This window comes from Pinus tabuliformis, chromosome J (assembly GCF_031772625.1).
Source record: "Pinus tabuliformis cultivar Carrire ecotype Pingquan chromosome J, CPIR1, whole genome shotgun sequence".
Lineage (NCBI taxonomy): Eukaryota > Viridiplantae > Streptophyta > Pinopsida > Pinales > Pinaceae > Pinus > Pinus tabuliformis.
In genome coordinates, this window is record NC_142295.1 from 379540180 (window position 1) to 379556440 (window position 16261).

The 16261-nt window shown below is 37.8% G+C and overlaps 1 protein-coding gene across 1 annotated transcript; it reads left to right on the forward strand.

Annotated features, from left to right (window-relative positions):
* Window positions 1-4838: 4838 nt before the first annotated feature.
* LOC149227327 (uncharacterized) lies at window positions 4839-5567 on the forward strand. The gene has a single exon (XM_089380466.1). It carries the CDS (start codon window positions 4839-4841, stop codon window positions 5565-5567), a length of 729 nt encoding a protein of 242 aa, XP_089236592.1.
* Window positions 5568-16261: the final 10694 nt, after the last annotated feature.

The window sequence follows — 16261 nt, forward strand, 5'->3', positions numbered from 1 at the left end:
CAATAGAGATGGAAAGGTTTAGGGATTGTCAAGTGATGAGAACGGAATCAAAAATATGTTGAGATTTGGATGTTGTTAAGAGTTGGAGATGGAAAATTCCACGATCTATCAAGTGACGGGATTAGTGATTCAGATTTTATCAACATTTGTATATCCGAACATCCAAAAAAAAATATTATAAATTGACGTTATGAAAAAAAATGGAATGGCAGATGATGGAACTCATAGAAACAGAAGCCTCAACTGAGGAATTATGATGTCACAACTACAATGGATTCAAAATCTAAAAAATAAAAACTTAAATAACATCCTTTATGGAAAATTGAGATTCATATGGAAGTTAGATGGACCACATGGGGTTTACGTGATGTCCACGTGGGCAATGTCATGACATGATAACATGTCACACTAACATGGCACATAGACCAATTTTCGATAATGTGGCATGATGATGTTTTGTTGATGTGGAATACCAACATGGAAGGGCATGGTAGGCTTGGTATGGAGGAGTCAATTTGGCGGCCAACATGGTGTGTATTGTGGCAGGTGATTTGGAATCCAAAGACCAAAAATGCAGATAACATGGAACTTATTGGGTTTTTTCAAACCCGAGTGGGCCTTGATGAATTCGAAAATAATAATAATAATTAATTAATATATATATATATAGCCATATGTATAGATAGGCAAAGATTTGACTTGTATTGACTATTGTGACATGGACTTAAAGCGCTTCAACCATGAGGTGGAGGCTAGGTGGTAGTCTCATGGGGATGTGTAAAGTGTAAAAGCTTCAGATAACAAAGATCTAGAAATCCAAATTTCATTAAAAAGGGACTTTAGAAATTTCCAGAATCCGGATTATTTGGAAGGTAAAAGCATGGAATATAGTGGGGAAATGGATAATCTTGGAGTTGGATGGATCCAAAAGTTTTAAAAATCCTAGATGAATCTAGAAGTCCAGAGATCCAAAAAATTGTTAGTGCATGGGACTTTTGAGAAATCTCGGATTTGGATGTGGATCGAGGTTGATGTGCACCTTGAGGATGTGGTCCTATGTGGTGTCAATGTGTGGACAGTGACTTCCACGTGTCTACCACACAGAAGTGTACGAATGTTGACATGGTGCTTGGAAGGATAAACTTTCCAAGGGCCATAACTTTGCATTCAAAGCTAGGATTTTGATGAAATATATATCTCAGACTTTTGTGGTTATCTTTTGTAGAAGGAAAATTTGGATTATCCATAGTAATATTTGAATTTTGTCGACATTTTGAATCCCAAAGAGGATCCATCATCAGTACAATGCTTGGATCCTCTTTAGCATTCAAAACGTCGACAAAATTTCAAATATTACTGTGGATAATCCAAAATATCCTTCTACAAAATTTATACCGTTGGATATCTATTTACGAGAAGAATACCATGTTTGTCTCAAAAAGGAGTTTCAAGGTGAGTAATCAAAAGCAAAATTTATAACTCCACCTCCTTAAGTTGGGTTTGGGGGTTGGGTATGTTAACATCTCTTCTTGAAGATTGTGTCATTTATGAGGATGTGTAGATGTATTCAACTTATGCATTCGTAATTTCGGTTAGGTGTGTGAGTCCTTTACTTACGTTGATGTGTGCGTTAGGTGTGAAAGCATCATTTATGCATGAGGGCATTGCACATTCACATATAAGTAATATATTCACACCAAAATAATGCACTAGCATATGTAAGTGATGTACCCAAGCACTCACATAGTACATAATCATCACTTATGTGTGCGTCTATAATTCACACACAATAAGCAACACTTTCATGCATATAAGAAATATGCTCACACACACAAGTGGCATACTCACACTTGTAAGCAACATACATGTGTATGGCATGTGTGAGTGTAGCATTTTTATTTGTTGTAAGTGTGTTACTTATGTTTGTGAATATATTGGTTATTAAATGTGTGGGTTGGTTGTATGAGTTAGATGATTGTGAGCGCAATGTTTTTGTGTGAGTTTGTTTCTTATGTTAGACAAATCACTTATATGTGCAATTATTTCAATAATGTGTTTAATGTGTTGTTGATTTACTTTGGTGGATTCCCTATGCATGTGTTGGTGCATCATTTATGTATGTCATTGTGTTGCTTATGTTAGATGTATCACCTATATGAATGATAATGTCCTTGTGTGTCAATGTGACACTTATGTTAAATGCATTGCATGTGTGTGTGTATAGCTTATTTATTAGGTCATTATTGTGTGGGTAGATAGATTATTTGTTAGATCATTTGTGTGTGTGTTGCTTATGTACAAGTGCATTACTTATATTATGCGCACATTTTTTATTAGAGTTTGGGGATATCTTTCGTTTAGAGATGGGGTTCTGGGCTTTGACATGGCCGCAGGCGGGCAGGTGGCGAGCGTGTCTCCCTGCACCTGCACAGAGACAGAACTGAAATTAATTTGCTATAAATTTGGGTAATTGCGTCCGCGGTTTCCCTGTTTCCTCGGCTGGTCGACATCCGTCTCACCGTTCTCGGTCAACTAACTCCTGTCCTGGCGGTTTCGAAGGCGGTTTCTGTTAATGGAAGCAATGGATTATGAAGAAGAAGCAATCGATTATTCCCAAGATCCTTATGAAGGACAATCCTTTTTTTGTGGTCGTGGTGCCAACCCTAGCATTATCGAAACTGCACCTTATCATCCAGCTATCTCACCGGTTGTCGCGCTCCCTGGATCTTTTGCATCGCTGCTGTGTTTTGGCTCACTCTCCTTGGAGACCCCGGGTTTAGACATTCCCTCGCTTTCCCCTGGCACGCTCAATCTGCTCTCTTCTATTACGCCACCCTCCCCTAATTTTGATCTGCTCCCCTCCTTCAACCCGGTGCCCCCTCAGAGATCGCCTCATCCAGTTCCGGTAAACCCTTACTCCCTCCCTTCGGGATGCTTTGACTCCCTGGTCATAAAACCTAAATCAACGACTCCCCTAAAGGATTTGGGAGCAAATCCATTGACGGAGCACCCATCGGCGCCGAGAACAGGAAAGCGAAAGGTTAAGTGCGTAAAGAAGTCCACAAAGGATCTTACCATCACCTTTGGCGAAGATATTCCTATGGGTGAGGTCATGGATAAGGCCAACAGAGTACTTGTTGGACATGTGTGAGGGAGGGCTTACTCAGCAACCAGGCTCACAAATTGGGTACAGGAGATATGGGGTGGCATTCTCCAGGAGCTGTCGGAGGTTCAGAGCCTGGCTCGGGGTTGGTTTGCTCTGCATTTTTCGAAAGCTGAATACACTGATCTGATCCTAGCCAAATATTGGCACATAGAGATGGCACCGGTCCTTCTCAAACGCTGGTCACCGTTATTCGACCCGGAGCGGGAACAAATTGGGGCGGGACCTATATGGGTACGATTACCTGGTCTACCTCTACAATTCTGGTCTGAAGCGGTGTTTATCAGGATTGGTAATGCCCTTGGAACATATTTGGAATATGATAAGACTTATGTTCAGACAAAAAATTGGGCACTGGCAAGAATATTGGTTCACTTGGACACAAGGGAGGGATTAGAAGAAAAGATCACCCTGAAGTGGAGGCATTACACCAGGATCTAGATCTTGGATTATGAGGGGGTACCGTTTCATTGTAGAAGGTGTCACAAGGTAGGGCATGTATTCAAAGAATGCCCTCTGCTCTCGAAATCAATGGACTCCCTAGGCTCGCCTTCGTCTCTAAAAGGAAATGCTCCAGTGTCGGCATCCCAAGCCCCGGGTTCGGCACCGCGAATGAGTACACCAGCACCTAAGAATCTCATTGTGGGTGGATTGTCGAAGGAGGTAGAAGAAGCAATCAGGGTTCCCTCGCCCCCATTGACCCGAACTAGGGTTGCAGCAGCTGCGGAGGTGGCGCAAAAATCGGGTACATCTACTTCCTCCCCTTTGATTTCACCTTCATTATCACTTACCGTTGATGCGCCTTCAGATGTATTTGTATCACTAGTTACTTGTGCAATTCCCCCCCTCCTCCCATCAATGCACCATCCTCTCCTACGGTCCATTCCTCTACTCTTCCTATAGAGTTTATGGCCTCGTCCTGCCAGATATTGTCACACTCTTACAACCTGCGGTCAAGGCCTTTATCTGGCTCTGACTCACATTTTGGGTTGGGGGTGGTCTACCCTGGACCCCCTGCTCTTTCTTCCCGGGGTCGCAAATCAAACCTATCCAAAGCTATTCAGAAAGCTGGAGCTGAGGTAGTATCGAGCAAGCAATCCACCATGGAAGGGGTCCTTAGAGCACTAAAAACCCCGGAAGGGGTTCGACCATGAAATGCCTATCCTTTAACTGCAGAGGTTTGGCTAGTACCTCCAAGAAACTAGCCTTGCGGAGGTTGATTGATAATGAACCAATTGATATCCTTATGCTACAAGAAACTTTGGGAAATGTTGATGCCATTGAGCACATCCTCGCCGGCCTGTGACCTGGATGGCATCACCATGCGTTGGATGCCATTGGTAGGGCTGGAGGTTTAGCCATCGGTTACAATCCTTGGACAATAAATGTATCTGCCACTTGGGGGGGAGTGGGATACATAGGCATGGATTTCTTCTCGGTCGAGTTAGGGGAGACCTTGAGGATCATCAATGTATATGGCCCATGCCAGAGGAGAGAGGAATTCTGGCAGAATTTTCTTGGATCAAGCTTGGCATCTATAGATCAACTTATCATTGGGGGTGATCTTAATTTCTCTATGGGATTTGGGGAATCCTAGGGATCGCATGCTCAGATTGACCACTTGTCCGATTTTTTTAAAGACATTCTGGAGCAACAACATTTGGCTGATATCCCCATGAACAAGTCGATGCCTACTTGGAGGAACCGGAGGATAGGGGATGTTGCCCTGGCTAGGAGACTTGACAGATTCATGATCAAAATCCCCCTTCTCCAGAGACTGTCCAGATACAGACAATGGGTAGGGGCAGGGGGTAAATCTGACCATTCCCCTATCTATTTGGAAATTTTGGGACCTGAAGCCAAGCCAAGGGCTCCCTTTAAATTCAATCATGTCTGGCTTCAAGACGAAGAGTACTCTAAGCTGATCAAGGACTACTGGGTGTCCCACCCTATATCGAATCACAGATCGGCAGCAGAGGGTTTCTGCCATAATCTCTCTCAGCTTAAACAAATAACCATGGCTTGGGCCAAAGAGAAGAAGGCCAAAGATGATCGGAAGATTCTGGACATAGAAGCAGAGCTGGAAACTCTGATGGATGATAGGAATCTTGGCTTTACCTCAGCTGAAGATAAGAACAAATTGATCGAGCTTGAGATGCAGAAAGACAAGATTCTTAAGGAAAGGGAGGAAGCATGGACACTGAAGAGTAGGGCCATATGGTTGAAGGCAGGAGATGACAATACCAGATTTTTTCAAAATTTTGCCAAAGGAAGGAAGGTCACTAATACGATCTGGAAGCTTCCCTTCCAAATGGAGACCTGGCAGACAATTTCCAAAAACTCTCCAGAATGGGCACATCTCATTATCGGAGTCTATTCAAAGTACCCCATGAAGCCAACCTAGCAGATATCATTTTTGTGGCTGGACTCTTCCCCCATTTTGTAGGTGAAGAAGAAGCAAACGAATTAACCACGCCGGTCCCTCTGGAGGAATTGGAGGGGGTTCTGAAGTGGTTCAATAAGGATAAATCCCGGGACCAGATGGGTGGACTATTGAATTCTATTTGGCCTTCTATGATTTATTGGCCTCGGATCTTCTTCAGGTGGTGGAGGAATTCCATTCATCTGGGAGGATGTTCAATGCTATCAATTCCACCTTCATAGCCCTCATTACTAAGAATGATTCCCCTGGCTCTTTTGATGACTTCCGCCCCATCTCCCTTTGCAATTGCCTCTATAAGATTATTTCGAAAATCATTGCCAATCGTATCAGACCTATTCTTTCTCAGCACATTCTCCCTGAAAAATTTGCTTTTCTTGAAGATCGTCAGATTCATGAAGCAATTGGCTCTGCTCAAGAGGCCATCCATTCTATCTGAACTTGCCATCTTAAAGGTATCATCCTCAAAATTGACTTAGCCAAGGCTTTTGATCGGGTGGACTGGACTTATATCAAAATGTTTCTTATCCATCTGGGCTTTCCTCTTCCTTTTACAAATTGGATAATGGCCTGCATATCAACCCCCTCATATGGTTTGCTCATTAATGGATCTGCCTCCCCTTTTTTCCATGCTGAAAGGGGTCTCAGGCAGGGATGCCCTCTATCCCCGCTCCTTTTCCTACTTGTTATGGAAGGACTGAGCAGACTCATCTATCATGAAAAACTGAATGGCAGATTATCAGGGTTGAAGATGACTTACCAGTGTTATTTAACACCTCCTATTTGTAGATGATTTCATCATATTTTTGGATGGAAGTGTTTTGGACACAACCACTATTGATAAGATTCTCGCCTCATTCTACAGGGCAACTGGCATGATGGCTAACCACACAAAATCAACTATTTCCCAAGCTTACAATTCAGGTCAAGAATCTGATCTAGCCTCGCAGCGTTTCCCTTATAATCCTCGTCCATTGGATCAGGGGTTCAAATATTTGGGTTAATTGATCAACCCGACAGGTGACAAGATCGTGGATTGGACATGGCTTATCACAAAATTAGAGAATCGGATCTCACACTGGAGCCATCGTTTTCTATCAAGAGTAGGGAGGTTAGTTCTCATTAAATCAGTTTTGGAGGCCACACCGTATTCTGGATGGCTTTAGCCTGGATACCTAGGGGTATTCTTGCTCACTTAAGGCAATCATGTTGTAGATACCTCTGGAATGGGAGACAGGATAAAAGAGTTTTTGCTTAGATCAGCTGGGATAACATTATTCTGCCAAAGAAGTGGGAAGGTTGGGGCCTAAAGGATCTTACACACTTCGCACACGCTCTGGTTGCGAAAATGGGATGGACTTTGCTTACAAAGCAAAATCTCTGGACATCTATCTCATTCCACAAATACATATGGCCCTTACATCTGGATTGGATCTGATTACTTGGCTGGAACAGAACAGGTATATCAATAGTATGGAAAGCTCTATTGTACTCGCTCCCCCTCATTCGCAGCCATCTAACATGGAGAATAAATGATGGATCTAGGGCTTGCATTGGAATGGATCCATGGACAGGAGGTGGAGGGAGGTGTTATCTCCCACAAGAGCTTATTCGGATACTCGAACAACAGAATACTAGAGTAATAGCTCACATAGCGGATCAGGAGAACTCATCCATATTTACTCAAGCATGGAAAACAGCTGCGCAGTTAAATCTGCCTCCTGACTAGCATCAAAGCTGGGAGGATTACATGAATGCTCTGAGTGAATCTCATATTCGCATTAAAAATGGAACAAACGAACTCATGTGGGACAAGGCCGAATCTGGATATTACTCGCCCAAGGAAGGGTACCTATGTTTGATTAATTACAAAAAGCCGGAAATAGTGCAGAGCTAGTGGAAGATCATCTGGAAATTAAAGACCACCCCATACAAAACTCTTCTTCTGGTGCTTACTCCGGAATAAGGTCCCCACTGGGGAAGCGCTCATGCATAGATCTGTGCATGGTCCCACCTGGTGTATACTCTGCAAACAGCAGTCCGAATCAACCACTCATCTTTTTATTACATGCGGAATAACTGAACTGATATGGAAGGAGGTGACTGAGAAGCTTGGATTCATGAGTATTTGGGAGGGTGAAAACATCACAGTAGCATGGGAGGCTTGGTATCAAGCTCATTCTGGTACTAACTGTGCGTGCCTTCCCCTTATCATTAGCTAGGCAATTTGGTTGGCTAGGAACAAACTGATCTTCGAAAATGGCTCGATTCATTGGCAATCTGTCACTGCCAAAATAGTTGCAGCATACCATGAACTACCAAAAATTACCCCTCCTCACATTCGCAGACCAGCTGCCCCGGACCCCATAGACCACTCCATACCATGGGCCTTTTTCGATGCTGTTGCGCAGCAGCATGGATGTGCGGGGGTTCATTCTATATTTATCAGCTCATCATCATTTCAAAGTTAAGATGGGCTTAGGCATGGGAACGAACAATTTCGTTGAGCTCATAACCATCAGACACCTTATGCATTTTGCATTAAATCATGATTGCAGAGATTTACAGATATATGGGGATTCAAATATTATCATAAACTGGATCAATCTGAAATCTAGATGTCATGCACACACACTCTTAAATATTTTGGATGAAGTTATGCACCTCAAATCACAATTTAATAACATCATTGTTCGTCATATCTACAGGGAGCATAATCATAGTGCCGACGGATTATCCAAGGAAGCCACGCACATTCCAGGAGGACAGTGGATAATTCATGAACAGAGGGGCAAATCACAGTATCAATACTACCGCAAGCCTTACATAGATCAAATCTACCCTCGGGTGGATGACCACTGATTTTGTCATGTATATATGATGATATAGAAATCTAGTTTTTTCTCACAAACAGCATCCTGCGAGGTGCAATTATATATTTTGCTTATGATACAAACATCCTGTGTGATGTTTTATTTTTGGGAGCTTGATACAGCGTCATCCTGCGTGATTTTGATACAGACATGTACAGGAAGGATCATAGACTCATAAGTCATAAAGGAAATCCGCATATGCTGAACAGCATTTACTACATGTAATTTTTCACTATATAATGAAATATTACGATTTTTCCTTTGGAAAAAAAAATGCGCACATTGTTGCACCCTTGATGTTTGTATGTCAATGTCTCTCTTATGTGTGTTATTGTGTTGCTTATATTAGGTTTCCCACATATATGCATCACTATGTTGCATATGTGTGTGTGTGGTGGTTATGTTATATGCATTGCTTCTATGCATGAGTATGTTTCTTATATGTTAAGCACATCATCTATATGTGTGAGTACATTACTTGTGTTAGATTTTGTTTCTTATGTGCATGAATTTCTCACTTATTTTAGGTGCATGAATGTGTAGCATATGTCATGTGGTTGTGTGTCACTTATATTAAGGGCATTGCTTATATTAGGTGTGTCACTTTTGTGTGTATGTCATCTATACTAGGTATGTTGTTATATTAGGTATGTTGTTGATGTGTGTGAATTTGTTGTTTGTGTTGTTGGTGTGTTGAATATGTGCACAAGTGCATTATTTATGGTAGGTGTATCATGTGTATGTATGAATGCATCATTTATGTATTATGTTAGGTGTTAATGTGCATGAGTGGATTTCTTATGTCATATAAGTGATACTATTAATTTCATACAATATTGATATGCCAAAAAACTACTAAATCCATTGAAATCTAGCAAACACTTCAATTTCCAATTTTCCTATGTGAGGTCCAATGGTTCTCAAATTATTACCAAACTTTGTAAAATAAGGGTTCCATTTGTTAGCTTCTAATGCTAAAGAAAGATATAAATTATAAGGTAAATATTAACATTAACTTTAGAACTTTAATGTTGAAAGTTAAAGACAAATCAAAATTCATCACTCAAGGTGTCATTTAATAAAAATTATGAGGTACATAATATAAAAGTAATAATTACCCTAGCCAAGGGGTTAGCACAACTAGTTCTTGTAAATGTTGTGAGGCATCTAGTTAATTCGTTTGAAAGTTTGATACAGATCAAGTAGAATAGGATTGGTAGGTGCCAATCAATCCATGGGATGTATCAAATCTTTCATGTATAAAATTTGTTTGTTGTTTGTTGTTTGTTGTTTGTTGTTTGTTGTTTTAGTTTCCCCTTTTCTCTCCTCGGATATGTATGACGCAGAAAATAAATCCACTTGGGTTTAAACTTGGTGTAACCCAAAATGATCATTCCCATTGGTTTGCACAAAAAAGGAATTATTCCAAAAATATCCCAGAAGATCAAAAAATGTGTACTTGCATTGTAAACTATGTACAAACAGATATAAAGATCTCCTAAAATTATGGAGGAATTGCACGGGTAGATATTTTCATGTGCATAGATACTTGGTTCAAATCCCCTTGGATATGGACAATTTTACTAGGAATTTCCATCCATAAATGTGGAGAAACTCCCTTGGAATTTACAAGGATATTTTCCTTGGAAAAAACAATAATAATTATCCTACCACTTACCAATCATACTAGTGGGATAATTGGTACATGACTGGACTAGTAATTAACAAGTCATATTTTCAAGTATATAATGAATACAATTGTCACAATGCATCACAACATGATGCCAACTAGACAAAAAGGGACACATGATATTATTTTGAAATTTTTGTATCAAATTTGCAACTCCTTTGTGATCTAATTAGGACTCAAAAGAAGAAGCAAAAAGGATTATAATAAGCCACCAAAAAAAGACTAGTTTTAGATTTTTATTTTGCAATGCTAAAATAAAAAAGAAAAAAAATTAGTTACAAAGGGTAGGTGCAAGAAGTTGGTACCTGAAATCATTGCAATGGGAAAGTGTGCTTGTTCAAAATTTTAGGTGTGTGCATTCATCCTATTTGAATTGCTTTGGCCCTTTTCAAACCTCCACACATGCCCCATGCACACCTCTACATTTCCCTCCATGTATTATGCTATTAAATGTGTGCATGTGCCTTTACGTAAAAACAAATGGATCTTAAGGCTTAAACAGACATGGGAAGAACAAGGGGCTTAAGCCCTAAATGGACATTTTTTAACTCAAGCACCATGGTTAGGGGAGGAAAAAAATTAGACCTTAAGCCCTAAATGTAATTTTTTGGATTTGGTTTCCATGAACAATAGTTACAAACCATAATACAGTCCCTCTCTAGGGTTTCTTTGGCATTGGATATGTGGACGTCATTACAAGGTATTGTGCATTGAGGGTGGGTCATGGAGCCTTAACCATGGTCAAGGAAGGAAAAAAAAAAACTATCAATATATTGTTGAGTCTCCTTGGGCTTGAGAAACTTGAATTAGTCCTTGAATCAATGCATGAATCATTTATAGAAGTTTTTTGCAAGCCTCTAATGGGTATATAGGCACTATGACTAGGGTTTTTGCACTGGAAATGGGCATTAAGTCATAAAGAAGTTCAAGGGGAAAAATAATGGCCCTAATTCCTAATTGAACTTTCTTGAGCTCAAGTTGAATACGAGTGCCATCACGAGATATTGGGCATCAAGGATGTGTCTCAAGTTCTTGACTATAGTCAAGGGAGGGAAAGAAGACCCTCTAGTTCAAAATCTTGCTTCTTAAGCTCAATCACCATGGAAGAATTTGTGAACCACCACATATGAATATTGTTAAGCAAGGGAAACAACAACCTTAGTCCCTAAACATAGCTTCTTAGGCTCAAGTGACATGAATGTGCCCTTGAACCACCACATAAGACCCTTGTAGGGTATCTTTAGCGTACATGAGAATAACATCATAATGAATCTAGGTATTGAGCATTAAGAATGATTCTCAAGGTCTAAGCAATGTAAGGGAGGAGAGCAAGGCCCTTAGGCCCTAAACAAATCTTCTTGAGATCAAGCACCATGCAGCATAGAACCACACCTCTCTAGGGGGTATTTGGCGTTTAAGCTAGATATGGATGCCATTAAAAGGTATTACAAACCATAGATGGGTCATGAAGCCTTGACTATCAAAGATTGAAAACAAATATCTTAGGATCTTTTTCAAGCTTCTCAAACTCAAGAGCCTTGAATAAGTCCTTAAAGCAAAACGCGAGAACTTTGTAGGGGATATTTGGCCTATAGGCAATGTGAGTAGATTTTGTGCATTGGAAATGTATATCAAGGCATGAACATGGTCAAGAGGAAAACAACAATATTACATTATAATTCAACCTTATTAATCTCAAGAAACATGAAAAACACATAAAAACCATGACACAAACTCTTTCTAAGGAGTCTTTGGAATCTAATTTGAATATGGGTGCAATTACAAGGTCTTCGGCATCATGGATGGGTCTCAAGTTCTTACACAATCTAGGGAGGGAAACAAGAGCTTCTAGCCCTAAAACTTGTTATCTAGGCTCAAGTGCCATGGACAATTCCTTGAACCAACACATATGACCTCTTTATGGTATCAATCACCTCAAAGTGGGATATGGGCACCATGAAAAGGTTTATTATGATACCAAGAAAGGCTCTTGAGGTTTGATGAAGGTCAGGGGAGGACAACAAGGGACTTATACCTTAAATGAATTTTCTTAGGTTCAATCACCATGAAAAATAACCACAACCCACAAAACATGTCCTATTTTCGGATCTTTCAACTATGGATTATTTAACAAGGGGCATTATGATGTTTTCAGCAAGGTCAATGGGTCTTTAGGTCTTGACAATGGTCAGGAAAGGATATCAATGGTCTTAGGCATTTAAAAAAACTTCTTGGGTAAATAAGCATCATGAAAGTTGCATTGAAAAACCATAAATGACCTCTCTATTAGATATTTGGCCTCTAAGTTGGATATGGCCTTTAGTAGTTCTCTTTGGGTAGTAGATTCATACAGGAAAATAAGTGGTTTACACAAGAAAATGGAGCTTGTGTGCCTCAACCATTGTCCACAAGGTCTCCAACCACAACACATGCTCTCTCTATGGGTTCTTTTACCTCCAAACAATGTCCTGGGCACCATTAGGTGGTTTTATGTGAAGGCATCGAGCCTAGGGGCCTAGAGGAAAATAGGTCACATGTATGCAATCTTGTAAATTCAAAAAAAAAAATAGGATTGTCTCATTTCCTCTACATGTTGGATGAATTTAGTGCTTTGGTTTTGGCTTCAAAGCAACAAATATATTGGTTTAGACTGCATAAAATAAAATAAAATATACTCAGTTTTTAAACTCTCTTCTCTATTTCCAACAAGATTTTTTTACTAAGATTTACATACTTATCATCAATGAAATTGCATAAAGGTAAATGTTTATTTGTAAATTTTTTTAAAAAATAATATATATATATATATATATATATATATAAAATATGCATTTTTAATTTTATGTGTGATAATTCTAAAATACTTGTTTTTTTGTTTTTTCCATAACATTTGATTGCCTTGTCTAATTGCAAAACAAATTACAATGTATGTGGAAACCTACATACAAAATTATTAATTACTTTAAAATTTCTAAACCTAATCTTAATGCCTAACCTTTTATATATATGAAAAAAAAAAAATATATATATATATATATGTAAAAATAATCATACACAAAAAATCAATACATTATATTTAAAAAAAAACATTATTTTTTTTTAAATTATATATATTAAACATTAATTTATTTATCTAAATTTTTTAGGCTAACTCTTTATATATATAACCCATATCAAAATCAATCATTATTAATTAATACAACCCCGTATCAAAATCAAACATTATTAATTAATAACAAGTATGAGAGGGAAACAATAAAGAAAATATATGTGTATGTAATGGCTTTTCATATATTATATACTATAGAACTTGTAAAGATTGTATTAAGTTGGCTATTGGAATGATAGAATATTAAATGTTTTGTTAAGCCAGCCAACTGCTCTGTATATAATTACAGTGAATTTATAAAGATGGTATTTAGTTGGCTACTGGAATTCTAAAATATTGAGAAGTGTTTATCAGGTGGATAATAAAATGTACAATAAAAATGCGTATATTGACAAAGTTATATTTACATCAACATATAGCAATATATCGAACTTGTAAAGATTGTATTAAGTTGGCTATTGGAATGATAAAATATTAAATGTTTTATTAAGCAAGCTAACTGCTCTGTATGTAATTACAGTGAATTTATAAAGATTGTATTTAGTTAGCCACTGGAATTCTAAAATATTGAGAAGTGTTTATCAGGTGGATTATAAAATGTACAATAAAAATGCATATATTGACAAAGTTATATTTACATTAACATACAGCAATTAATCTTAAATGTATATTACATTTTATTTTCTCATTTTATAAGGCATCTAGAGTTTGTAGAATATATCAACGACCAATTAAAGATGCCTTTTTTTTGAATTTATTGCTATGTCTAAGACTTTATTTAAAATTGTTAATGCCATATCTTTACATAAATGATATAGCACTCAGCAAAACAATTGCAAGATAAAACAAATCTGTAGTGATGCAAAATATTTTTGTTGTTACTTGCCCATCATATCAGCACAACAACATTGATAATAAATGAATGATCTCATCATACACCTCATGAGAACAAGTGAAACATGAACATCCTGGAATTACTAAGCATTTTATGATGGCAAGGTATATTTACAAGTTTATAGAGTCATTAATATGCAGGGCAATATATACTTACTGTTGCATAATGTATCTATTTAAATCTAATACTGTTTATTTATGCTTACTTTTGGATAATGTACCTATTTAAATCTAATACCATTATAAATAGACGTGTAAATATTGGTTGCCTTTCATGATAAAGAAAACAATTTAAATTGTTTGATAAGTATCAGTTATTTACTATAGCATTAAGATTTTGGAAATTTGAAATTGTAAATTTTGAAATATTTTGGAAATCTGATAAATAAAATTCCATCAAATTAACATTCTAGAATCTAAAATGACTTGTTTGCAATTAATATAAGAGTAATCAGAGTAACTGATTAGATGCCTGTGAAAACCCCAAAGTGGTTGTTATAAAATATATAGAACATTGTTGGTCCTGAGCTTGAAGGCTTTTATTAAGTGTGACCAAGCAAAGAAAATCTATTTGTTCATTATAATAAGCAGATCTTCCAGCATGGCAACAAAGAGACACAGGTTGTTCGGTCAAGAATATAAATAATAAATAGTAGTGGCTAGAGATACTTAGTTGAGAGGCTCGAGCTGGAAGGGAGGAAAGATATTATGGTTTGGAGATTTGAAAATTTTGTTAGAAGCATAGAACTTTAAGCTAAGGGAAGATTCAACGAGAATGACTACGATAAATCAGACCACTCACAATGGGTGCCATACCTCTTCCTAAAAAAATGGGAAGAATTATTGGATCGAGAAATTTAATATTTTACAATTTGTTCATCGCTGGAAACCTGCAAAGTTGGTTGAAATTCGTTGGTCAAAGTTCATGACGCGAGACCATTTAAGGATTAAGTTGAATCAGAGAAGCAGGAAAGTAGAGATGATGATGCGATGTATGTCATGTTTCAAACCACAAAACACTGCATGGAAGGAGCAAAGAACTAGTAAATAAAATCTGGGTCACACTATATAATTTGAATGAAACAGTGAATCATACAAGTATCATATTCTTTGGTTGTTGGAGATACAAGTATCATATTCTTTGGTGGTTAGAAATACATAGAGAGGGGTAAATACATAGAGAGGGGTAAATCAATATTTCATTGTTTTTTACTATTTAATATTATAAAGCATTAATCAACAAAATCACATTAAGTATAACATATTTTATATATATAGATAAACAATTTATTATTATATATATATAGATAAACAATTTATTTATATCATGATAGAAGCTACAACTATTGGAAGGACTACAACCCCAAATTTACCAGCTTTCACTGGAAGGAGGTGACAACCTCCTAAAAGAAGCTACAGCCTATCACCAGCCTACCAACCTTAGTAAAAAAAATAGAACAAGATCTTATGGGTTCCCGTACCATGGATAATCATGGATGATGACTGGGAATTACAACAACACACAAACACTATTATCTCTACTAAGTCATTTATAACTCCAAGTCTCAAGTCTGCCCTTTTGTCATGCCCTACTTGCATATTGTTGTGACTCTCACTTTAAACCTGCAATATGTAGAGATCTCCAAGAATGCACAATCCAATAACAAAAGAAAGATTCCATTTCATATCTCTACTAAGTCATTTATAACTTCTAAGTCTGCCCTTTTGTCATGCCCTACTTGCATATTGTTGTGACTCTCACTTTAAACCTGCAATATGTAGAGATCTCCAAGAATGCACAATCCAATAACAAAAGAAAGATTCCATTTCATACCTCATCAATATTATAGTAGAACTTTAGAATTGTGTATGTGTCTTCTTACTCAGTGATGTGCCCTGAAATTTGTCCTTAGGCTTGACTTCAAAGGTGCCCTTAATCTGCCTTGGACTACGACCTAGAAGCTCCTCTTCTCTACAGTCAGATCGGGCATCAAATTCTTCTCCACAACTTCATCAAATTTTGCTCCAAGACTTCATCAAAGTCTGCTTCAAGACATCATCAAAATCTGCTCCAAGAATTGGCTTAAAGATA